The following is a 26,214-nucleotide window of genomic DNA, read 5'->3' on the forward strand; positions in this document are numbered from 1 at the left end:
CATCAGGTAGGCGTGAAACATGTTAGTGTTTAATAAATAATTGAATTTTGACCACCCTAAATGACCATACAAAGAGATTACACGATTAAAGTCCGAACTGCAAAAAACTTCGCGTCAAACTTTGGTTTTGTGGAATTTTCTTTTCCACCAGACTAGCCATAATAGTGAAAATTGTTGAGGCTTCAACGCAATCGAAGCGCAGTCCGGTTCTCTCGCGCCACAACAGAAGCGTAAGCCATTGTGACGTTATAGTGTATCCTATACAGATGTAGTGCAAAAAGATTTTTCATCGTATTGTTACGGTAACGTACGAACGTGTCACGCTATTTCAGTCAGTCTCAGTACACGATGGACTGACATTGACTGAACTAGCATGACAAATACGAATGTTTCCGGAAAAATACAAAGGAAGCCCTTTGTATTTTATCACACTACAGCTGTATGGTAGTACTATTAATTTATTTTCTGTGTCATCCTCAAACCTCTTTTGACAAACAGACTGACCCACGCAGACACTTTGACAAATACTGCTTCCAAGAGCGAAAGACCTGGTCCCCTTAAGGGGTCAGGCAAACCCCCCTCTCTTTTCTCCGGCGTCAAGATCATGTTGTGGATACAATAGAGGCTTTTCTCTAAACTCCCAAAGCCGTAATTTAAAAAAAAAACTCTTACCGTGTTCGAGAAGTACGTAAGCATGAACGGTGAGCTGAGAGCGAGACGTGTTCTTTACTCGCAGTGTGCGCTGCGAATCTGATGTCGACAACCTGTGAACAAGGTAAATATGATTGGTCAAAAACATATATAACTCCATCTATATAGATAAAGTCTAAGAAAAAAAGGTATCTCAGTACCATACAGAAAAAGGTACGGTGGCCAAGATGGCATTACACCTTTGGGGGATGCTCAGCTAGATGGCGCTAATATTAATATTTGACATTTAACACATTTATATTATCAAGCTATGAGCCAAATCGTCAAAACTGAGGTTCAAAAGTTTTAAACCTGTGTCAAGAGATGGCAGTCTATGCACTGTGATTACACATTTTACTTCAACAGTAACTCTCTATAATACTCGATCCTTTTTGGCTAAGATGCTTACATACAGTGTGAAATAAAAAGGACCGTTCAAACTTTGCATAGTGATTTTTGATCTGATAATGAACAATTTTGATTATGGGAACATGGAATCGCGAAAAAAAATTTGTCTGTTCCATAGGAATGAGCGTCATCATGACAGTCGAAATGTACGAAACAGCCAAAATTTTTTCGCGATTTCAGCATTGGTCCCATAATGAATGCTGTTCATTATGACCCCAAAAGTCAAGAAATATTAACGAACCATGTTCTTGTATGTGGGTAGTTTTTGCACATTGTAATTTTTCCTCAGTCACCCGTTGACCACGAACGCTGTAAAGTGTTCGAAACGTCGGGATGAATTGTAAATTCATTATACGCGATTTAATCCGTTTCCATAGTTTTATTTCATGAGTAACTATCGCGGTAACCGAAGACAATATTATGTTCACCTTGTATATCTCAATACACAGGCATTATAAAACACGACCATTGGCCACATATTTCAAATGACGCGGGAAAACGCCGTACGTCCAACCACGCGACTGTCACGCCACTCGCCGGTTGATTGTCTCCGTGGCAAAAGACGGAAACTAGTCGCGTCTAAAAACAAATGGCAACCGGCGCGTTTCTCGTTCGCTTCTCGCATAAAAATATGGATTAACACACACTTCTATTGTCAAAGTGCTAGATTGCGTGTTCACATATTTTGAGCACGTAATCCGCTGTGATATATCTGATGGCGACTTTCCACTCTTCAATTGATTATAAAAGTTGATGACTACCATACCCCATAAAGCCTGTACGTTCAAATCCACATGAAATTGACATTCAGTTTTAAATTTTGTATCAAAAACCGTTAATTTCAAGAATTTTATGTGGATTGGAACGTTTTTGCGTAACTACGTCCATTTATAGGTACTATAACCTAAAATATTTTTAACATCTCTCGAGTATCGCACCGTTTGGTCAGTAGACCCAATGACTCTTATGACCAACCCTTTTGGTCATGTCATAAGGGTCATTATTTAGGTCTGACCTTTGACCTTGACCTTTATTGGTCTATTGGCCTTTGACCTTTATGACCAATAAGCAAGATCACTCTCCTTAGCTTCACAAGAATCTAAAGACAGTGTCTCATGCAAAATTTTACCAGTACATTACTTAACTTATAGTGGATACTTACATGTACAGTTAAACTTCCGTAAAAGCGTAACAATTAGTAACAAATGAGTCGCGGCTGGCGAAAATTCGGTATAAATTGCACTCAACAACTCACTCTTGCTAAAATATTAGGAATAATCAGACTAAATTTAAGTTTAAACTTTGAACAGGAAAGCAAAAGCACTATTCATTATAATAAACTCCGGGGAAATTTTCGAGCAATAAGTTTTAAACTGCATCACCCCCGGGGTTATTCTGAATCCGGGGTCATGAATTTGAATTAAAATATCGAAAACTCAATTAATTGAATGTTCTTTCTTCTCTCTCTAGAGCTCATATTTACAAATAAGATCAAATTCAATGGATAAACTTTACTGGTTTGGGGCGATTATAGACTTTGACGACCGGTCTGGCTCAGTCGGTAGTGACCCTGCTAAGCCGCGATCCTGGGTTCGAATCCCGGTAGGGGCATTTGTGTGATGAGCACAGATATTTGTTCCTGAGTCATGAATGATTTCTATGTATATAAGTATGTATTTATCTATTTAAGTACGTATATCGTCGCAAAGCACCCAAAGTACAAGCTTTGCTTAATTTGGGGCTATGTTGATCTGTGTAAGGTGTCCCCAATATTTATTTATTTATTTATTCGTAGCGTATGAGTTTTTAACTTAATACGTTCCTTGATATAGCGTAAACGTTATGAAAAATGTATGGATTCTTATGCTATAGAAGACAATCGAGCAGACAGGTAGCCTGATGGTTAGCGATCACTGCCGCCTATGGTGACCCGAAACACCAGAAAGGGTTGGTGATTGCCGGAATTTGAAATGGGTGTACGCGTTTTTCTTTAAAGTTTGATAGTCATATCAAAGGATTCTTATCGGTCATCGGTAATTTTTAGTTCCTAGCGTTGTTCACTTTCTGCGTTTTTACATTATTCGATCCGATATCATATATAGGACCGATATCCCATACATTTAAGCCGCCATCTTTGATCTTTGCATTTGAAATCCTTCCAAAATCCGATATCGATCGGATAATGTGAAAACGCACTTAGTTACTCGTTTTCCACGGGGACGCTAACGCTGAAACTTTGATTGTCTTTCAGTTTATCGGCACGAGTGAAATTCCAATTAAATTGAAATGACACATCGTATCGAACTCGGTCACCTAATAGTTGACCTAGTAGGCAACGTCACAATCGCTTAGTAAGTGTATCCCAGCTATCTCTCCCTATCGCTCTTCTGCAATAGTGCTACAGAGGAGACTTAGTTTTGATCGCCAGGTAGCGTCAACGATTGACATTTCGGCTAGGCCGGCTATGGTTGAATGGAATTCGGTGGGCATGTTGCTAGACAGAGTCATGGCAAGTGGCACTGTTGACAGAATGGTGGCCTGGCCGCTCTCGGATGACATAAAGACTGGCATCCGTTGGGTGGACTACATTTCGAAAACCGCGGAGCACCGCTGGAGGAGACTTAGCCTAGGGATAAGTTGCTTAAAAACAAAGAGGGGTCTATTGTCAGAAGTGGTCGATAATAGGGCTAAAGTGATGATGTTATTGTCCCCACGAATAACAATGATGTACGACAGATCACGGACAGTACACACGGATGACATATGGCGATTTATAAATAACGGAGGCCGTTAGTAGCAGACTTTCCTACCTACTATTTTTATTACCATTCACTAAAATAGCCGTTATTAATTTTCTTTATCATTCCCTTAATTTTCCCTGAATAGTGGGCGTGTAATTGTAATTTCATTCAATTTCTTATTTAGCTTACTTGCCCTCTGAAAATAAATATAAATATAGGACATTCTTACACAGATTGACTGAGGCCCACGGTAAGCTCAAGAAGGCTTGTGCTGTGGGTCTCAGACAAGAAAACATCCATGACTCAGGAACAAATATCTGTGCTCATCACACTAATAAATGCCCTTACCGGGATTCGAACCGAATGTCAGTTCTCAAGACAACTATTATTCTTCCCTGACCTCCTTACTCGTAGCATAATTAAAAGCAAAATCAACGTCACTTAGTGACTACTAAAATTATTGAAAACGTCGTTTGAAAATCATTCTGTGAAAAGGCGTAATGAATGAAGAAAACAGTAACATCGTCGAGCACTTAGAAGTATTTATAAAGTTTATAAGATTGTAAGGTCAAGAGGTTTTGAAAGGGTCTTGGACTTTGTTAATTCAATTATCTTTGAGTTAGGAAAGGTATGTTTTTACTTAGGACGTCTTCTGTTTCTTTACCTATTAGAGGCGTTCTAACTTCCATTGATACAGACCTGAAAGGACACTAATTGTCTTGTACCCTTTAATTGGAGAAAACGTACCTTATTGATTTAGTCTATTGATTTCTGATGGATCGCTTTGCACACAAAACGGGTATATTTACTTAAGTAGATCAAGTGATTGTCGAAAAAGGATTCTACATTTTAGGGAATCATTTTACGCATTTGTTTTTTTTAAAGACTGCCACATTTTCCGCAATTTATATTTTAGCTCTAGACTACATTACACTTTAAACTTTCACGTGAACATAATACTAAAATCAATCATAATTATAGATAAAAAGAAAATCCACTAATAATCTTACTTCAATATATTATTTCGCACCAAACGCGCCGTGTTCCTAAAAAACTCAACAAAGTATGGATTGTAACTTTGTTGAGTATAAGAACCAGCGAACAAAGCAAAGCTACTAACTAACAAGAAATATAATATCCGGGGAAAGGAAAAAGACGGGCGTTTTTCTAGCTTCGCATAACACACATTGAACTTAAGCACATGCTTGCAGCTTAAAAAATGTTTTTCAAGTAAAATAGTGTTAAATTAATTTTCCTGAACTAAACTACCGGGAATTTCTTCGCAAACTGCAAAGTTTAACAAGTCTCTTGAGCCCACAGCAGCTTTAAGTTTCTTTGGGGCTCATACATGTGGGTAAATTTAATAGACGAGAAGCTGTGACGATTCAAAGTTTTAAGTCGGCTGTGCAAAAGTACAACGCAGAAAATTGTAACCTGAAACTTTACCTGTAGTGCGTTTTCACATTATCCGATCCGATATCGGATCTCGGAAGGATTTCAAAGGCAAAAATCAAAGATGGCGGCTTTGATGTATGGGATATTGGTCCTATATCCGATATCGGATCGGATAATGTGAAAACGCACTTAAACCCCAATTACTGGAATCAAAGATAAATTTCCAATATTGCGTTGCTTAAAAACTAGAAAAAAAAACCTTACAGTAGATACGACATACGGTTGGCTATTCTTTATATTTGTTCGAAATCATTAGTGAAAGAAAAGAACACGCACACGTCGCACTCGTCGCACACATAATAACATTGGCGCCCAACGTGGGACTACTCCATGCAGCTTTTACATATTACAAGATATAGGAATGTATAAAATTTTCTATTAATATTTTTGATTGTGTCAGACTTTTGGGACCGAGTTCTGTGCCGTAAAATGTTAGCAGCACATCTGGATTAGCAATTAGCAGGAGAAAAAAAGCTTTTGTAACGACTATTACCTCCATTAGCGTGGTGCACAAGGCCGTTGTTTACAGTGCCCGCCTAGTTCACTTGAAACTCGTTCTGTAGCGAACTAAACTGGCTCTGCCGTATCAATACGTGTCAATACTGAAGACAGCATACCCAGAGACATAACCAGCTACGGTATGCTAAGGCACAATTTGCAGGAACAATTTGCAACTATTTTATTCAGTCAGTATAGTCTAGGCAAAGAGCAACCAAATAAATGAGCTTTGAGTATTCAACTCAAGTTGTACGTAGTTAAAACCCATCACAGTTATTGGGTTTAAAATATCGAAATGTCGGAGCGGGCGTGCCCTCTTGCAAGCAGTGCTACACTTGCTCGTTCGATTAGATGCGAGTAACGTATTTGAAATGATCCGTTTAATTCGGATATCTGATGGGGCATTTTGGTAATTTCAGTAAATTATATCCGCAAATAATTATTTTCTTTAGAGCAAGAGTAGAAAATTTATATCGTCTTGCATTGTCCCATAACTTATTTTAAAGACCTTAAGTAACGAACGACCCCAAAGCAGCATAAGGCTATCAACTCATATGATCAAACAAGACAAAAACTACTAATTAAAAGACGAATGACAAATGTTATAGGTCGAATCAAGTAGTAAAAAAACCAAAACTCAAATGAGGAGTTCCAAGACTATACAAAAAAAATGTAGTGAAGGAAAGACACGAGAATGCAAATTATGTTTTATATTTTCCAGACTTTATTCCAGTGAAATAATCAGCAGAGCGATTTCAAAGGAGCATAATGTGTCAAAGGACGAAATTTCCCAGCAGAATCAGCAGCTTGAAAAATAAAATAAAACCTAGGCCACTGTAGAACTATGTCATAGTGACGTTATACATCAGATTGTAATAAATCTCTTACTTTTTGTCATTTTGACATGGTTATAGAGTGGCCTAGGGTTCCAATTGGTTGACTGTACATTAATGTATATGGTACAGTCAACAACACAGCAGTGAATACAGACAAAGTGCCAAAAAGATGTATACACACCTTAAAGTACAGGCAATAAAGTTCTGTATACATATCTTTGGCACTTTGTCTGTATTCATAGCTGAGTTGTTAACTGTACCGCAGATTTAAACTTTTGTGAACCTCATTCAGTTCAAATTCAAGTTCAAAAATGTTTTTTTTTTTTTTTGTAAAACATAGAGGTACAGTAATACAGTATATAGTGGTGGATAAAATTATAAATATGGTATCACTATGCTTTGCCTTCTGGCATACAAAAACATGTTCTTAATAATAATTCTTACAATAACTTAACTATAAAATAAAACATTAAAATATGTACAGTCTTAAATATTTTATTAAAACATTCATTCATTAGATAAAATAAGTAATGGTCCGATTTCATTTTTTTTTAAACGAAAGCTCTTTTCGTGTACTCAAGTACTTTAGTTAGTAATTAACGAAAGATGTAAAAAAATCTCTTTTTTTCTAAGACGGCGAACGTGTTGTGCAACTTTTAGCCTCTTCATTTCGTACAACCACCGGCATAAATAAGTGATGATTTCACCTTGTCGCTTTAAATCGTTTGACAATTTCGTATGAAATTTCAAACAAGACGTTAATGTGATAAGGTATAGAAATCATCACATATTTATGCCGGTGACTGTACATTGTTAGTGTCCACGACGTGTCGCAAGCTTATGTCACGGTGGGCAGTACCCAGTTACACACTGATTAAACATGTTGGTCTTCACTAACTGCTATTCTGATCCATAACACGTCCTTTAGCCCACAAAAGGCATCCAAGTCCTCCGTGTGATCTCCGCCGGCAGTGAAGCCGACCCAAGTCTCTGTATTGTGTTATAGTTCGCCACAACTCGACGTTTTGTGCCTATTTTGCGTGATGTGGGGGATTTAGCTAGTCCTGCCAGCTCATCTCTTCGAGAAATCAAATCAACGGACAAGTCACACAATATTAAATAAACGAATCGCAGTAAGGTACCTTAGACTTGGCACGACTATGTCGACATTTCATTACTATTTAGAGATAAACAAGCAGCTCCATCGAGACTTGGCTAGTTTTTTTACAATGTTTTTGGTAGGATGACGATTACAGAACATAAAAGCGTAAGAAATATTTATACCTAGGGGTACTGATTACCAATTTAAAAAGCGTTTATCATTCACCAAATGCTACAAAGAAACTGACTGAAGTTGAAGTAACTACGAGTAAAATTTTACTTTCCAAAGCAATTTCCATGATTTTGGAGTCTGTAAAATGTTTTTACACGTAATAATGTAGCAATGGTTACAATCATTACAGCGAAACAATACCAATCTATCAGTGTCAAACTGTCATTTTTTGAAGAAAAAAAAATACATGTCAACAGCACCAATAATTGTGGAGTCATCATCATCCTCCTTGCCTTATCCCGGTATTTGCCACGGCTCAGGGAGCCTGGGGTCCGCTTTGACAACTAATCCGAAGATTTGGCGCAGGCACTAGTTTTTACGAAAGCGACTGCCATCTGACCTTCCAACCAGAAGGGTAAACTACATAGACCTTATTGGAATTAGTCCGGTTTCCTCGCGATGTTTTCCATCACCGAAAAGCGACTGGCAAATATTATATCAAATGACATTTCGTACATAAATTAAAAAAAAACTCATTGGCGCGAGCCGGGGTTCGAACCCGCAACCTCCGGAACGAAAGTCGCACGTACATACGCTTTTAGCTACCAATAACTGTGGAGTAACATTCAAAAATAAATTCCAATACCTAGTTGAACCTCTCATGTGCCGCGATTATTTTTTTCATAAATTATTTTTTCGCACGCGGATCCCATGAGTTATTAGGAATAAAGTTGTGGGAATAAACAAATATCGTTTTGTTACATGTAAGTGTACATACCACATAGTGGATTCAAACTCCTGCAGCGCACACGTTGCAGCAAATTGTAGCACCGGCCCAACCACTTCGATCCACACGTCCACGACTATGGGTTCTACGTGGTCCACCTGTGAACAAAGTTCCGTCACATCTCGGACACTGGCGATCAAATATATGAAAGAGGCGCGTTCCTAACACACATTCTAAGCTCGTGTATGAACGCGTACAGACAGAACTTTATTGCCTGTACATTTAGGTGTGTATACATATTTTCGGTACGTTGTCTATATTCACAGCTGTGTTGTTGACTGTACCATGCTTTGTATGAGTGAAATTAGACAGGTCAACTGTTCGCGTTTTTGACAGGTGGTAACTGTGAGGTAACCGAGAGGGGGTGGGCGGAACTTTCAGCGGGGAGCGGGAGTAGCCATACTGTACGATAGTACTCTTTATTATACTGTGGTTCCGTTATTACTTTTGAACCAAGGACACACTAGGCTATAATAGTTATTTGTTTTACAAGGGGGAAAAGTTGTTGTTTAAATGCACGTGCCAATATTGATACCCGAGCAAGCGAATTCAAATAATGAATCTTAAAAAAAAAAATGTAAAAAATGGAATCTTGAGCGTTGCGAGGGTTTCGAGGATAGTTACGTTCCTTCCGGGTTAAACAAACTTTGCCACCGAGTGAAAAATAACATTTTTAATCACACCAATAAAACATGAAACGAAATCAAATCCAGCAGTCTATTCTACCAGCCAGCTCAAGGCATCAATATTTGTATGAAATTACTTTGCACTCTTGTAGATACAATACAATTTTGCTACCCGTTTTCGAATAGCAAAATTGATCTTTACCATATCAAAGTTGGTGTGGTGAAAATGTCTATACGTATCGCCAGCGATATTCCGTAAGATGCAGCATGGCGCGAAACGTCGTGTGTGTCGGCGCGTAGGGCTTGCATACAAGTTATGCGTTATTATCTTGAACGCGAGAAAGGCCTAATGTCGTTTAAAAGTGCAGTTGCAAAAAGGCGGGTGATACCTATCAACATACCTATTTCCTACGGGAGAGATACTGTCGTGCATTTGCTTCACTTGTCTCCAATACTAGTCAAAACAAATTTGTCCCGTATTGTATTCCTGGCTTTATGGTTATGATCCGAATTTACGCTTAGAAAGTGGATAACTATAGACGCGTAAGCTAAAACTAGTTGCAGTGTCTATCTTTTGACATTAGTATTTTTATTCCTTAGTATGAGATTCCATTAAAAGTATATGTTAGTATGCAATATATACTATTTATGCAAATATACTAGTTATGCAAATGCAAAATAAAAACTGTGGACCGACGCAGTCTCTCAACTCAATTCAAACGAACATGTATTCCAAAGAAATTTATTTCAACCCTATCTTGTTACCAAAGACGGCATCCAATATTTATAAAACTATGCATACCTACTTATTCCCGGAAATGTGGCGACATAAAGAAATTGCAACATTTTAATGTAATATTCAAACTTCTATGAAAGAGGTCGGACGAAACACTGGCGTCTCTTCTCGCAACGGTGCCTCGTTCACATTAGCATTACGGAAAATTGTAACGGAGGGGAAGCTTTCTCGCAACAGATAAATACAACGGTTGAATAGGTAGTAATCCTGTTGGCTAAGCCGATTACATAGTCTTGGTCAAAGTACAGTCCCCAACAGTCAACATACACTTGCACATGTATATCAACATTCTGACCGAGCATACAGCCCTTTATCCAGGGTACAATCATTCACAACACCCGCAAATCTTTAGCCGCCCGTTATTAAGAATTAAACAAGTTTTACCACAATATTGTTAACTAGATTTGCTTACCATCAACATGATCTGGTCAAAGTACAGTCCCCAGCAGTCAGCGTACACTTGCACAAGTATTTCCACAGTCTGGCCGACCATGCAAAGTCCTTTATCAGGGGTACACTGAATCGCAACGCCCGGTGGACGCACTTCACTCTCCCAGCGATCACCTCCTGCCGTTCAGAAACGAAACAAGATCATACAATTGATATAATCATGAATTTATATTTATGTACCACCTTTTATAGTTAAAATATTTTTTATTTGTAATGTAACGAGATTTTTAGTGTCTCGATAGGTAAGAAGACCACGTATCAATCTTCTTCCTTTCGTTATTTCGACATATTTGCCATGGTTCATGAGAGCCTGGGGTTTGGCGGGAGTGAGCTATATGAATGTTATAATTTATTAAAAATAATGGATGGTTAATATGTATGTGGGAAGCCTTCAGTGGTCAATTTTGTTTTAATAATGTATAATAAAATACTATAAATATAATATTTTTCCAGTCAGTCCAATAAAAAAATTCTTTGACATGAAATTATATTAAGAACAAAAGAACAAGATGTTTTTACACAAAGAAACTTAAAATGTAAATAATGAACACTGAGATAAGTATTCACTTTTTCATTGTTCAATAAACGCCTACTTGTTCAAAGTCTGTAAAGTTTTGTCAAAGTTACATAAAAACTTAATATTTTGTTCCCAAATAATAACAAAACTCCGACCAATCTCAATATTATAAGCCATTCAGTTCGAAAAATATATTTTTTTAATTGACTAGAACGACAGCGTAGATTTTTTGATTTTTACTGATTTTCTTTTTTTCTTCTTTTCTTTTTTTACTTTCTTGTGTACAATAGTTTATATATAATTTGTAGGAATTTTATTTTATTACAAATAATAAATCCTTTGAAACAGATTAAAGTTGAGAAATGGATAATGCACTGCCCGTATGTTTTCATTTACTATTAGTCGCATTTCTTAACCGATTCTCATGAATATAATAAAGAATCAGTGTTAATCCAGTTTGAGAAGTTAGCGCGAGAGTTAACGGATTACGAGCTAAAATTAACTTTTTAAGTTTAATCCAACCAAGCTTGATTCAAAGAACGAAGTATTACGTTATTTAAAAGTTAAAACAAAAAACCTTGTAACAAATTTTGAAATACAAAACAAGCACGAATACGTAAATTTATTTCCGGGTATCGGAAAAATTAAACAATCTTTTAACTATACCAGGGGCCCGTTTTTTCGAAAGGTACAAGCCTTAATTGTATTACAAGTGCGCGAACTGTCAAATCGTATGGATTGTCATGGAAACACACTTGTAATACAAGGCTTGTACCTTTCGAGAAACGGGCCACAGACCCTTTAGCACAACTTGCCTTGTCATACATCAAGCGCGACTTCTAGTATGGACTCGCGCGCGACAAGGCAAGTTGTCTAGAGGGTCTGGCATTATAAATATAATTCTAAATGAACTATTACTTTAATTATTTTTTAATATTCTGAATACTTAGTACTAAATAGGTAAATATTGTTTTAAGCTAAAACAAACAATTTTTATAATTCAACATAGTATTTCGTCATTTACTGTAATCTGTCTCGAGAGAAATAAGAAAAGTTGCGAAATTTTCATGAGATACTTACGACATTTTTCACTGACTTTCCTAGCACACAAACTAACGTGGATTCCCTATAGTCTATAGAATAATAACGTTATTTAGAAATGTTGGTCGTCTTTCGAAAACGAGGCCGGGTGGTCAATGGTAAGGATGTTAGAAGCGTAAGATGAAAGGGGACCAGGGTTCGAATCCGGGCTCGACCATCGTTGGACATAGTCGCTTTTTCTTTAATTTCAGATTACACTAAAAGTTTTTTTAGCTACCGGCGCCTGACCGGATTGAACACCAAATCGGTTAGCAATTTTAATGAAATCCGACTACCTCCATTTGTAACAATATAAAGAAAAAAATCCCACTTGCAACGTACTTTGTACTTTTAATTAAATTGGAACATTCCGTGGTTTTTGCCTTTCGCTGTGCACTGTGTTGTAAGCAATGTTAATGGAGTTTCTCTGTAGCTAACTTAATTTCAGTCTGGAAATAACTTATAAAATGAAACAATTAGATGAGTTATTTTGTAAATACGAGGGTCATGCCAAAAGAAATTAGATACTCAAGATTTACATACTTTATTCTTTATTACAGCTATCTATTTTTTCGAAGTATTCACCGTGAACACGTATACACTTTTCCATCCGTCTAAACCACTTAGAAAATACCGATGACCACTTTTCTTTAGACACCTCAGAAATTTCGTAATTATACGCAGCCAGGGCATCTTCTTTGTTCTCAAATCGCTTTCCTTTTAATTTTTCTTTAATTTTAGGAAAAAGGTAAAAATCACAGGGGGCTAGGTCAGAGGAATATGGGGGTGGGGCAGAATAGTCACGTTTTTTGAGCTGAAATAGTCAAGTGTTCTAGCGGAAGTGTGCGGGGCAGCGTTGTCGTGGTGCCAGAGCAGGTGCCGGGTTCCTGACTTCGGCCGCTTGTCACACCAAGCTGACAGTACTCTTGGGGCACAAACTGTCACATACCATTCTGAATTAACTGTCTTTTGATCTTCTAGCACTATTGTAGCAATATGTCCCGTCTTGCAGAAAAATGAGGCAACCATTTGTTTTTGTGTGCTTCGGGTTCGGCGACATTTTGTTGGCGTCGGGTCATCTTCAAAACACCATACTGTGGACTGTCGCTTTGTTTCGGGATCGTAGTTATATAGCCATGTTTGGTCACCTGTAAGTATATCATATACGTTTTTTTTCTCGCCTGCGTGGAATTTATCTATCATAAATTTGCACCAATTCACGCGACGGCCTTTCTGTAAATCGGTGAGCTTGTGCGGCACCCATCTTGAAAAACGCTTATGAAGAGACAGATTACTATGAATTATAGTTTGCAATGCTGCTGATCCAATGCCCAGTTCACGCTCGAGCTCTACATATGTAATTCGTCGGTTCGCACGAATATTTTTTTCCACAGCCTGTACATTTTCTTCAGTGACTGCGGTTGGCGGCCATCTGGTCTTCGCCTCATCTTCAAAGCTCTCCCATCCTCTTTTAAATTTAGAAAACCAATTAAAAACAGTTGCACGTGAACACGCAAACTCTCCAAAAGTCGAAACTAAAAGTTAAAAACACTCATGAGGTTTTAAACCTTTTTTAAAGTCATAATATATCATAACACGAAAATCACGTCGAGTAAGCTCCATTGTTGCTTAAAATGGTGTATAACCGGCCAGTATCGATCAAATGACCATGGAGTATACTTCTTTTGCGTGAATCATCATTTACTGTTTAACCCCCGACGCAAAAACGACGGGGTTTTATAAGTTTGACGTGTCTGTCTGTGGCATCGTAGCTCCCGAACGGATGAACCGATTTAGATTTAGTTTGTTTTTTGTTTGAAATCTAAGCTAGTCGGGAGTGTTGTTAGCCATGTTTCATGAAAATCGGTCCACAAAATATGTCGGGGTTCCTTTTCGAAATTTAAATTTTGTGGTTAGGTTATACGCAGATATGAGGAAATTATAATATGAATGTGTGGTTTCACATTCCTTTGAGCGTGTTTGCTCATTGTTGTACTAAACCATAAAGCCTCTGCATAAATTTTCAATAAACTATTTTGCATAAAACTCCGTGGACGCCGCGAGTGTAGGATTCAACAGCCGTTTTCCGTGTTCTTTTTCGATTCTCTGCGTCTCCATCGGAAGACCAGGCTCCGTAGCCAAATGACATTTCTGCGACGCCAAACGTCAGTCGCGCCAATACGCAAGAGCGATAGAGATATACTGCATTTCTGCGGCGTTCGGCGTCGCATAAAAATGCCATTGGCTACGGGGCCTGCTCTGGAAGTCGCCAGCAATATGCTGAAGTGATACCATTTCGCGGCACTTTATTCTTCTATGTCAGTTTAAAATATTGTTTAAGGTCTTACGAATAAACCTTATTCTATCTATGTATACTAGAGATCGCTCCCTAGGGATAAGACCGCCTGTTGTAATCTGCTATTTTAGTCTTGGCTTTGTAAATTGCATCTTTTTTTGTAGTGCACAGTAAAGTATTTTATTATTATTATTATTTCCTTTATTTATTTTAACTCTTTTATTTTAGCTTTTTCCCGCGGCTTCCTCGCGTTAGAGAGAAAATAAAGTAGCCTATGTCACTCTCCATCCTTTCAATTATTTCCACTTAAAAAAAACACGACAATTCATCGCTCCGTTTTGCCTTGAAGGACGGACAAACAAACAGACACACACACTTTCCCATTTATAATATTAGTATGGATTATAAAAGTAAAATACCAAACAATACAAAATATATAAACACATTATAAAAACCTAACCTAGGGTGCCGCCAGCAGCGGGGCAGGGCCCAAGCTGCTGGTGGTTAGGGCTGCAGAGAGAGGAACCGTCGGACTATCCGCGCCGTGTCCAAGATCACCGCCTTTTGCATCTGGCCCTTGATCCAGCCACCTAGCGAGAGTCTCTTAAGATGTTGGTCGAGACTTCGCTATGAGACCGTTCGCTGAAACGACTATCGGAACAATGATCGTTGAATCAACATCCCACATGGCGGTTATCTCGTGAGCCAAGTCTAGGTACTTACTGGACTTGTCCTTCTCGGCTTTCACGAGATTCTCATCATGGGGGATGGTGATGTCAACGAGCACGGCCCGGCGTTGCGGTCGATCTGTCTCTGTCAGGCTTATTGGCTACAATAGTCCTGTTAGTGATAATATATCGATCCCAAATAGAGCGTGGCATGACCATTTTCGAGAACTGGCGCAGGTAAGTACTTGTAGTCCACAAGGCCGTATTGAAGAGCAAGCTGCTGGTGAATAATCCTGGCTACGAGATTATGTCTGTGCAAGTACTCACCGTTAGCAAGAAGAGAACAACCGGAGATGATATGCTTGAGTGACTCACCGGGACGGCTGCATGCCCGACAAATGTCGACCGTACCGTCCTTCAGGATATATTTCCGGTAGTTGTTCGTCATCATAACTTCGTCCGCAATTGCACAGGCAAAACCCTCGGTTTCTTCGAAGAGATCCCCGAATCGTAACAAGTTCACCGATGCGGGCAGGTCTACATCTGGTCCCGTGAGGGCCTTGTAGAACCGCCCGTGTAGCTGCTTGCTCTCCCATACCGCCTTGCGGTCCGCAGTACTTAGTACCACAGGTTTGCGCCAGTTCTCTTTCGCCAAGGAGAGCGGCGTGAGGTTTCCGTCCACTACCACCACATCACGATGCATCCCACACTCGTTGTTAAGGAAATAATTCCTGAGATTGTACACGTGGAGATTTTTGGCATTTAGAAAGCCTCGACCTCCGTACTTCCGTGGGATGTACAATCTCATAACAGACGAGCGCGGGTGTAACATACGGTGTGTGGTAAGCAGTAAGCGGACCCTCCGATCCAGGGCGTCCAGCTCGGTCTGTGTCCACCTTAGTATGCCAAGGGAGTATGTGAGTAGAGGCATTACCCAGGCGTTAAAGGCGCGCACTTTGTTGCCTCCTGACAAAAGACTGTTACAAAGGACTTTTTTCTACTCCAGCACTTAAATCTGTCAATTAGATTATTGTCAGCGGTATCCAAATTAAGTTCATTTGAGTAACGATGAGAAAGTCTATTTGTCTATAGGTTCATAGGATTACTGCTAGCAGTAATCATATGAATATAGGAGTTCTGTTAATTTTTTTTTAAAAGCACAACTTCCATTTAATAGGTATGTTTTCATTTACAGTAATAAGTAACTTTTAATAATTAATATAATATTTAGGTTCATAATTTAAATCAAGATGAAAAAATAAACTTAAATGCGTTTTACATATTAAATATTGCAAAACAAAGGTAAAAATCATAAGTTTATCCAATAATTTTACATTCGACATTTAAATATTCTTGAACGCAACCACATTTTTCGTAATTGAAAACCGGCTTATTTTCTATTTCTCTTGTCTATGGTATGTTTGACATTTGTAAACTTATCACGAAACTATTTGAATTATTTCGGTGGTGTGTAGTTTGTTTTAATTCGACGTTATTGTGCAAAAACATAAGTAATTATGAGTGATTCTGGTGAAAAATGCACTTCCGAAGAAATCAAGGCTATGGGCGCTCAAAGTGACTGACAATTTGTTACATGAAAAGTCAGATAAAGCGTACCAAAAATGTAATGATTGTTTTGACATGGAAATTGCAAAAAAAAGTTTCAACTTTCTCTGAAACGGCGTTGTTGGCATATTTTGAAGAATTGTGCAACAAGTTCTCGCCATCAACATTGTGGACAGAATACTCAATGCTACGACGATCCACACAAATATTCCCATTCATTACATGAAGTGAGTAGCTAACCCATTTTATTATTCTCGAATAGGTATGTATGTGGCTGTCGTAGAAAAAGTATAGTATACAATCGTAACATTATGAAGGCTATAAAAGTCTCGTACCTTACTTAGGCCACTCGGCAAGCCTTCGTGGCCTAACCGCGGTACTCAACTTTTATAGCCTTCATAACGTTACCGTTATATAATATACTATTGTGAGCCGACTAAAAAAGCGCTCCTTCACCGACCGTCTAATGCCACATCCTCAATACCCAACGACTGTGACATACCAAGCTACTTATTATTATACTATTATATTCTTGTTTCCTAAATATTTACATAAAAGCTATCGCATTTGATAATTCCAAAATGTTATTTGTCAAGTTCTTAAATTCCACTAATAAAATTAGACTGTTTAAAAACCTTTTTGAAGGAAAATCCGCAGGCAAAAGATAGCTGATAATAAACTACTTTTTTATAGCCCATTTTATTCCCATTATAACTGCTATATATAAATAGATGGCGTAATAAAAGGATAAATCGTGCCATTTCTTCCTATAAGCCTTTGTAGCGGCATCATTCAAACTTTTCCTATTATGCTGAGGCAATTTTTCATAACAAACATGACAATAGGTTACATAACTACGCTATAATTCAAATAGATTATTATGATACATAAAGGTTCTGTATTAGTCTCCCAGGATCATGAAAAGTGGAAGATTCTTCTCAGAGCCCTATGTCCCTATTGAGGGATAAATGCACTGAGTGAAAAAACAACCAGTTTCCATGTTTGTTAACCAAGTTTTTTGGTCAAAATAGCGCCTATGTGTTCTTTGGTTCAAATAAGTTAGATTTGGTTAAGTGTAACTAGTACATTCTACAAGGTACTTGTCATTTGAATCAACAATATATTTGAATCAACAAGACGATTTTATAAAAGCAACATGACACATATTTTTAAAACATTATGTTTGGCTGATTCAATCAAATATCTTTTAACAAGTTTGATCTTGTTGTTCGTACAAATTCGACATGTATCATCAATATTGCGATTTATTCCGTTTATTAAAATAATTTTGTTTCAAACGGGTAAATCCGCAACAAGTCGAACTTGTTAAATTCACAACTCTCAGTGTGGACAGGGTCACATCATCATCATCATGTTATGAAAATCAATATCTTTACGAGAATCCGCGCTGGAAGTCACTTAGCAACATGCTGAGATGAGACTATTTTGTTCCACTTCATTCATTTTATAAATGTTGTCTGTTATGAGTAATTTGTCTTCTCTGTGTTGACGAATAAAATAGTACAACAATACGATACAAGTATGGAAAACAGAAAATTCTAAACGAGTTGCGATAAATTAAAACACGACCAAAAGTTACGAATTCCCTCTTCACAGTATGTGCAGCCCTTTCAAGTTTCGTCACTAGTGCGAGAAACAAATGCCTGTCGCTGCAATTCCGTCTTTCAAACCCTTAATTACTAGGAGCGACTAAGCCTTCAGCAGTTTCATGTTCTCTGTCCACCCTTTACGGGAATCCAGGAGTGAGTCTGTATGTATAATTTTTTAATTTGTTCACACTCGTACATCATATTTATGAATCGCTGCATTTCACAAATATTTCCCCAAAAGTGTTTTATATCGGTACCGTTCAAAATATCGACACGAAGAATTGGATTTGGGATGTGGCGTCTATAAATCCCTCACGATATTGCCTGTTACGACTGCCCATGCCGTTGGCAGCCCAGGGTTGCCACTTCACAATTTGTGACAAAAATAACCTAACAAGATTAAACAATCAATTGAGCAAGTAAACATGACTATTCTTAGCTTAGGCAATGTGACAACCGTTGACACGGTCTGGCTCTGCCGCGCCACTGGGTAAATAACTGCGAATAAGCGAGAGATGACAATCGTTGAATCTAGACATCGATCGAAACGCAGTTTGGCTCTGTCGCGCCAATACCGAAGAGCGACAGAGATAGCGTGCTACGATAACGATAATTATTATTCTTAACGTTTGTGAATTTGGTTACCTGGCTACAAAACACTTACGAAGCTTAAGTGATTGTGATTTTGGCTGGGTAGTCTAAGTCCAGTAGATTCATTAGGGACTGTTCTAGAGTTAACAGTCCATAAATGGAATTGAAATAAATGTGGCAACCCTATTGCTTACAGTACGACCCATCGCGTTTAATTATGCGGAACGATTGAACGGATTTCTTTCAGATCATTCGATCGTTCGTTCATTTGAGGTTTTTTTACGACCAGTTTTTATATTTTAATGAGTCGTTTGATGCTTCAATTTATGTAAGATTTAATAAAACAAAATCAGACTGGATCAAAAAGAAATAAAATAAGATTTACTTTTATATTATAAAATGTTTTTATTTTTACAATATTTTTAACTTCAGGTAACTTAAGACCTGAAACAACGTCCGTGTTTTTGACATTATACATTTTTATTTGAATATTTAGTTTACAAGGCCTAAAATTCTTGCAGTGTATAACCATGTGATGCAAACACTGATCGGACAATCAATCTCCGTGTTTTTGACTATAACTATACATTTTTATTTGAATCTATAGTTCACAATGCCTAACATTCTCGCATTGAACCATGTGATGTAAACACTAATCGGACAATATTACCAATATGGGGCGAGACAAACAAATGGCAAAAATAGTACATAACGATATACCGTAGGTAAAAAAAATACCATATGTAATGAAATAATGAAACATTTTTTCGCATTTTCGCAGTTAAAAGTTAAGGCTTGATTAAACCACCAAAGAAAAACAATGTCTCTTAATTTGAGAATCTTTCCTTCTTTATCTCTATGAATAATTCATAAAAAGCAATCAAAACGACAATAACACGCCGCAAAAACTTTTAATCTGTACCCGTTTAAAGTTTTCCTAAATTAAAATATTTCCCAAGCAAATAACTCGACATCGAGTCCGTTGTTCGTAATAACTTTAATGCTCTTAATATTTCCAGTTGTTTAAGTCATAATTGGCAATTTATTTGCATACAATCTAAATTATGAATATTTGGAGAGGCATTCTGAAAATAATATTTGCCTATAAGTCTACCTTTCAGTCTATATAGACGGTTTGCATATTGAATGAGGGTTTAAATACTTCAGTTTCTTTCGGTCATGACACATGCAAAAATGTTGTAACATAATATAAGGCTATCTAGACCAATAAAGTAAGAAATGACTCAGATACGATCCAATTAACCGAAATGAAATATTACAGTATTTTATTATGACTTACAAACAGCAAAAAATATTTTGAAAGTATAATTTTAATTAATCAGGCGAAAACCACATAGTTATATTAATCTATAGATTTTCTGCGTATCATTCTACTCGAAAACAACATTTTCTGACATTTTAAATATGAAGGCATAAATTTCAATATGTCAGTGATTGTTTTGACATGCAGTAAAGTTCGAATTCGATGACGTTACTACATCGCTGACAGCGTTTTCGGTGGCCAAAATAAATAAAAAATTAGACACATTTTTAATCGAAAATACGTAGTCATAATACACTTTTAATACTCAAAATCTATAAATATTGTTTTTTAATGTCAAATACAACAGAAGACAATAATTTATTGTGCCAAATACGATATGAGTCTAGTAGCTCTAGCTTATTGTCGGTCGAGGCAAATCTAACGTCATCAAACATGTGAATCTGAGGCTTTCGGCCATGTAACTACTACTATTTTTCTGTTTGATGTAGCCGGGAAAACTGTGTTTCCAAAACGTCTCGCTTGACGCGCTGTTAAAATCGCATAAAGAAAATGATTAAGCTTACTGCTACATTATGGTTTCTCTTGTTGAATATTTCACCCGCCTTTTAACCCTTAAATTGTTTTTGTCCGTTTTAAATGACGTCCTATAAAGTCTAGGCTAACTCAGATTCCTAATAGGCACTCTGGCGCAGGTGGCGTGATCCACACGGTAGGGAATTTATCCACAAGGGATCCTCAAAGGATGATCCCCCCTCCCCCCGGCCCCCAAATATAGTCTGTATTTTTAGATACCTAGTTAAAGAAATGTAAATAAATGCTATCTTCAAAAAAGGTTCCATAACTTAAGTCACTTGTGGGTGAATGAAAACATTACCAAAAATGGATATAGTGTATGTTCTCGCCGATACGATCAAATAAGAAGGTTAAGGAAGGGAATGACAGATCGCTCAGTGACATTTTCACGTTGATTTGTATTTAAGTGTCTAACCAAAAAATGTTATGTAACTACCAAGTACAAATTCATTATTTACGTTATACTTTAAGTACCTAAAAGTACAGAGTATAATAATAGTCAAAAGATCTCTATCAAATTATTACTTCAGCAGTTCAGGAAATTTAAGAGTTTTAAATGATTCACGGTTAGTTTAATTAGACTAGGATATATACCGTGATTACCTCTGTTGACGCCTTGCGTATGTGTGCCATGCATGAGACACACACACACACACACACACACACACGAGAGCACACAACGGCGAGCGCGGAGCGCGCCCCACTCTTCATGCATCCAGAAATGTCAGATTCCAAATTGGTCATTAATTTTGGAATCAGCACCCCCTAAAACCTATTTTACGACACCCATGACGACTTTTGTGTCAAAGTGATAGTCAGCAATGTCAGATTCCAAATCGGTCATCAATTTTCAAATCAGCACCCCCGAAAACCATATAGTTAAGGTTGTGGATACATCTTTTGGGCACGTTGACCGCATCTATATTTAATAATTGACTGAGGTACTACATATTTGTAATCTGGAAGTAATCAAGTTAATAATTTCAGTTATTTTGAATCGACTATGATTCCGAATTATTGGTAATAGTAATTATTGTATAGATGATTAGTGATTCCTTTCTATGTAATGGTAATTTACCGTTTCACTTGATTACATTACAAGTAATTTGACACCCAGTAGTGGATTACAAAGTAAAATCAAGTAATCGTGTAATCCAAATCGATTACGATTTGCCCATCTCTGTGACGCAGTTGCATGCTTCATCAACCCGTCATGTTTCCCGTGATCATCTAAAGGGACCCCAATAAAAATTAAAAAGCTAATCAAGGTCTATATCCCGGTCAGTGACATGACATGAATGAGACTCAGGGAATTTAAGTTCACTATAGGTTTAAATAAACAATCCTGTTGAGTAACGATCCAAGCGCTAATTAATTGGCGGGCTGCGCACCGTCGATCGTAAATTATTACACCGTGATTTCGCGAGGGGGAGGGAGTGAATAATCGCTTCAATACCTACAATCACAGTCATTCATATCTGCTGTTCAAATTGCTTCGCAAATCTTGGATATCACGTCAACTAACCCAGAATAAATGTGATCTTCAGTAACTAAACGTTTTTACAAGTTGCATACCCTGCGTTCGAGTCTCACCCAACACAGTATTAATTCATTAAAATGAATTTACCTATTGTCCTAGGTCACGCGGCCGCGGTAGGACTAAGAAGCGCTGGCTGGACGTTAGACAGCGGACATGCAAGAGAACAATGTCAGACCCAAGGATGCTGAAATCCGGGAAAAGTGGAGAAGACTGAGCAGGAAAGCGGACCCTGGTGTTAGGCCAGGAAACCTCTAGATTGAAGAAGAAGGAAATAAAATTACATACTCTAATTTATCGACCGGTCTGGCTCAGTCGGTAGTGACCCTGCCTGCTAAGCTGCGGTTCTGCAGGGCTATCATGGTTCCAATTTTATCACTTATCCACGTGGATAAGACATCTGGCACTCTCACACTGACATACTTGCTAGAACGTGACGGATGCTTTATCCACATAGATAAATGATAAAATTGCAAGCGTAATTATTGACAGGCTGGGTGCGAATCCCGGTAAGGGCATTTATTTGTGTGATGAGCACAGGTATTTGTTCCTGAGTCATGGATGTTTTTTTATGTATATAAGTATGTATTTATCTATTTAAGTATGTATATCGTCGCTTAGCACCCATAGTACAAGCTATGTTTAGTTTGGGGCTAAGTTGATCTGTGTAAGGTGTCCCCAATATTAAAAAAAAATCGACCCTGCCCGCCTAGCCGAAATGACAATCGTTGACAATCGTTGACGCTAGACGCCGATAGAAACGTACACTGAGAGAAATTTGCATTGTGAATTTAACAAGTTCGACTTGTTGCGGTTTATCCGTTTGAATCAGCCAAACGTATGTTTAAAACAGTATGTGTCAGGTTGTTTTTATAAAATCGACTTGTTGATTCAAATATATTGCCGATTTGAATGACAAGTAGCTTGTTGTTTGAACCAAAGAGCACGTAGGCGCTATTTTAACCAAAAAACTTGTTTAACGAACATGAAAACTGGTTGTATTTTCTCTCAGTGTAGTCTGGCACTGTCGCGCCAATTTACGATAACGATACTTTAGTAAGCGTCGTCAGCGTCATCCTTATTTTAACATCCAACAAGGTCCTCATTTAGATACCTAGGAACCCTGCGGTTTATAAATTCCAGGGGCCTATTCTTCAGGGAACCAATTCCAATTGTACAGGGCTCCCTTATTTATGTCAAAACGATCGTCAGGCTTTCGAAGCCCGGGCGTTGTTAATCTAGCAGGAACTCCGACCCGGCATCCAATGGGAGTTACTTGGTAACATTAACGCGTGACCTGTTATGAAACTCCGCGTTGCCGCAATATATTATTACATTTATCACACACATGAGAAGAGGCACAAATTAACTCTTAGTTAATTTTGTCTTATTCCAGGATAGTAGTTGAGTTAGCAAGAGAAAAGGTTCTAAATCCATACTTCCATGCTAATATTATAAATGGGAAAGTTTGTTTGTCCGTTTTTCACGGCAAAACAGAGCGACAAATTGACGTGATTTTTAAGTGGAGATAGTTGAAGGGATAGAGAGTAACATAGGCTACTTTTTGTCTCTTTCTAACCCCCACTTCCCTAAAATAGAAGGTGCAAGTTTGTAAATATCGAGCAGTGCTCAATTTTCGAATTTAACGCGAGCGAACCCACGGGCAAAAGCTAGTGACACTATAAATATTTGATTGAGATGATTGTTGTATAAAAGTAATATCTAAAAGTGTAAAAATCCCACTATAAAACTATAGAAATGCGTATGTTTTCTATCTTATTATGTGGGAAGCGTTCATTTAAATTAGTCGTGTTATTTCAATCAACTTTAATACATCTGGTACTGAGACATGCTGAAATAGTATCACAAATTAATGAGTTTCCGTGAAAATAAGACGTTTCTTTTACACTACATCTGTATACATAAACCTACAGGGAAATCAAGTGAAATGAAAGTAATTTGAGTTGTTTCTAAACTAGCGCTGTTACAAATTTACCTAAATAGTCAATTTATTGAAGCGGTTTTATATTGAAGAAGATCTATTTTATGACAAGTAACATTTAACATGTCTGTCTTTTAGAGTTACTGGTGATGTGAAAGAAATACATAATACATATAAGTAGATAGTTTTATTTCCCGCCTCCTCAAGTTTTACTGGATCCAATATATTTTACTATTTGCAAAATTCTTTGCGACTTCTCTAAAAAGGGTTTTCGAGTCTTCCAGAAAAGCCTAGGTCGTTTTCTAACAGTACTTTAGTGGTGTGCCGTGCAAAAAGAAACCTAGTATCCAAATAAACACCAAATGCTATGAGAATACCCCGTAAACTAAAAAGTACGAGCAGAGATAAATTCAATAAGTTTCTATCCGCGCAACGGACCTTCAGTAAATGAAATAAACAGAAAATCTTTTTATATTACTGCGAGGGACTTTTAGCCAATAACAATTTGGGGCTTCTGATAGACCTCGAGTCACGACCAAGATTCCATCAATCACCTCCCAGGCGATACCTTGTATAGTGGTTAACGGCAAACGAAGGTCAGCTGGCACTTTGTTGGTGGGTTGAGGAATAAGTCTAAAAAAAACATGTATACTGAGTCATCGTGTCCCGTTTCATACTTTGCCAGATGATAGTTTAGAGGATATCATAACTAACTAACTAATATGGCTCTGCGATCCAAAGATAATCTTGGCCTCCAAAACGAGAACACCACCTTTCCCGATCCTGCGCAGCTTCCTGCCAATCATCGGTTTGTAGCTGACACAGATCCGCAATCACACTGTCTTCCCAGCGGTATCTAGGCCGAGAGGATATCATGAACAAAACAAATCGTCACCTGGTTGCTTCGCGGTGGAAAGGGCATCAGCTGGTCGCATGAACATGTAAAAATATGCGCTAGGAGTTACCTGACCTTCATAAGGGAAAATTTTATTATCCATGGCCGTTAACCACTCTAAGGGCCACTTGCGCCACCCGCTTAAATCAAGGTTAGTGGGCTGTCAACTGTCAACTTCCATACAAAATGGTGGGTTAACCTTTCGAGACCCATACGTCAAAAATGAACACTCAATTTTTAATTATAACAAAATTGATTACGGTGTCATTTAAATTTTTAAGCTAGCTCCCTGGAGAGCCGTCGGGTCTTGAAAGGTTAGCCTCGGGTTAACCCTCCATCTTCGGTGGTGCAAGTGATCCTAAGAAGTATCGCACGGAATGCGATGATCACCCAAAATTTCGTCTGGCCCGCGGTCTACAATGTCACTAGGGGTAGGGGTTGTTACGCCTAACCTTCATTAGAGTCAACTTTCAGCTTCAAATGGCAGCAAAGAGGTTCAACGTTATTTGTAACATTGAAAGGTATTTTTATACAAATAATATTCGCGTATTAGATGGGTTTGGTGTTGCTGTAATTTAAACCGTTTTTGTGCAATAGTTAGTTAAATTAAGTTCAAGAAACATTTTAATATTTTATTTTCTAGTTTTTGCCCGCGGCTTCGCACGCGTTAAATTCGAAAATTGAGGACTGCTCCATACGAACTTGCACCTCCTATTTTAGGGAAGTGGGGGGTTAGAAAGAGACAAAAAGTAGCCTATGTCACTCTCCATCCCTTCAATTATCTCCACTTAAAAAATCACGTCAATTAGTCGCTCCGTTTTGCCGTGAAAGACGGACAAACAAACAGACACACACACTTTCCCATTTATAATATTAAAATTTCGTCTGGCCCGCGGTCTACAATGTCACTAGGGGTAGGGGGTTGTTATTGTTACGCCTAACCTTCATTAGAGTCGACTTTCTGTTTCAAATGGCAGCAAAGAAGTTCAACGTTATTGGTAACATTGAAAGGTATTTTTATACAAATAATATTCGCGCATTAGATGGGTTTGGTGTTGCTGTAATTTAAACCGTTTTTGTGCTATAGTCAAAAA

General features: G+C 37.8%; 2 protein-coding genes across 2 annotated transcripts in view; both read right to left on the bottom strand.

Annotated features, from left to right (window-relative positions):
• Positions 1-10,543, bottom strand: part of LOC125230191 — a 52,466-nt gene extending 41,923 nt beyond the window's left edge. The window contains exons 1-2 of the mRNA XM_048135261.1: positions 10,523-10,543; positions 673-764 (exon numbers count right to left, since the gene is read on the bottom strand). The gene's annotated coding sequence lies outside the window, so the exon portion shown is untranslated. The remainder of the gene's footprint in view (positions 1-672; positions 765-10,522) is intronic.
• A 31-nt stretch (positions 10,544-10,574) lies between these two features.
• The window catches only part of LOC125230405, a 158,056-nt gene continuing 142,416 nt past the window's right edge, over positions 10,575-26,214 (bottom strand). Inside the window, exon 24 of the mRNA XM_048135543.1 lies at positions 10,575-10,677. Within this exon, the coding sequence (XP_047991500.1) occupies positions 10,671-10,677 (7 nt within the window). The 3' untranslated portion in view covers positions 10,575-10,670. The remainder of the gene's footprint in view (positions 10,678-26,214) is intronic.

This window comes from Leguminivora glycinivorella, chromosome 10 (genome assembly GCF_023078275.1).
Source record: "Leguminivora glycinivorella isolate SPB_JAAS2020 chromosome 10, LegGlyc_1.1, whole genome shotgun sequence".
NCBI classification, from domain to species: domain Eukaryota; kingdom Metazoa; phylum Arthropoda; class Insecta; order Lepidoptera; family Tortricidae; genus Leguminivora; species Leguminivora glycinivorella.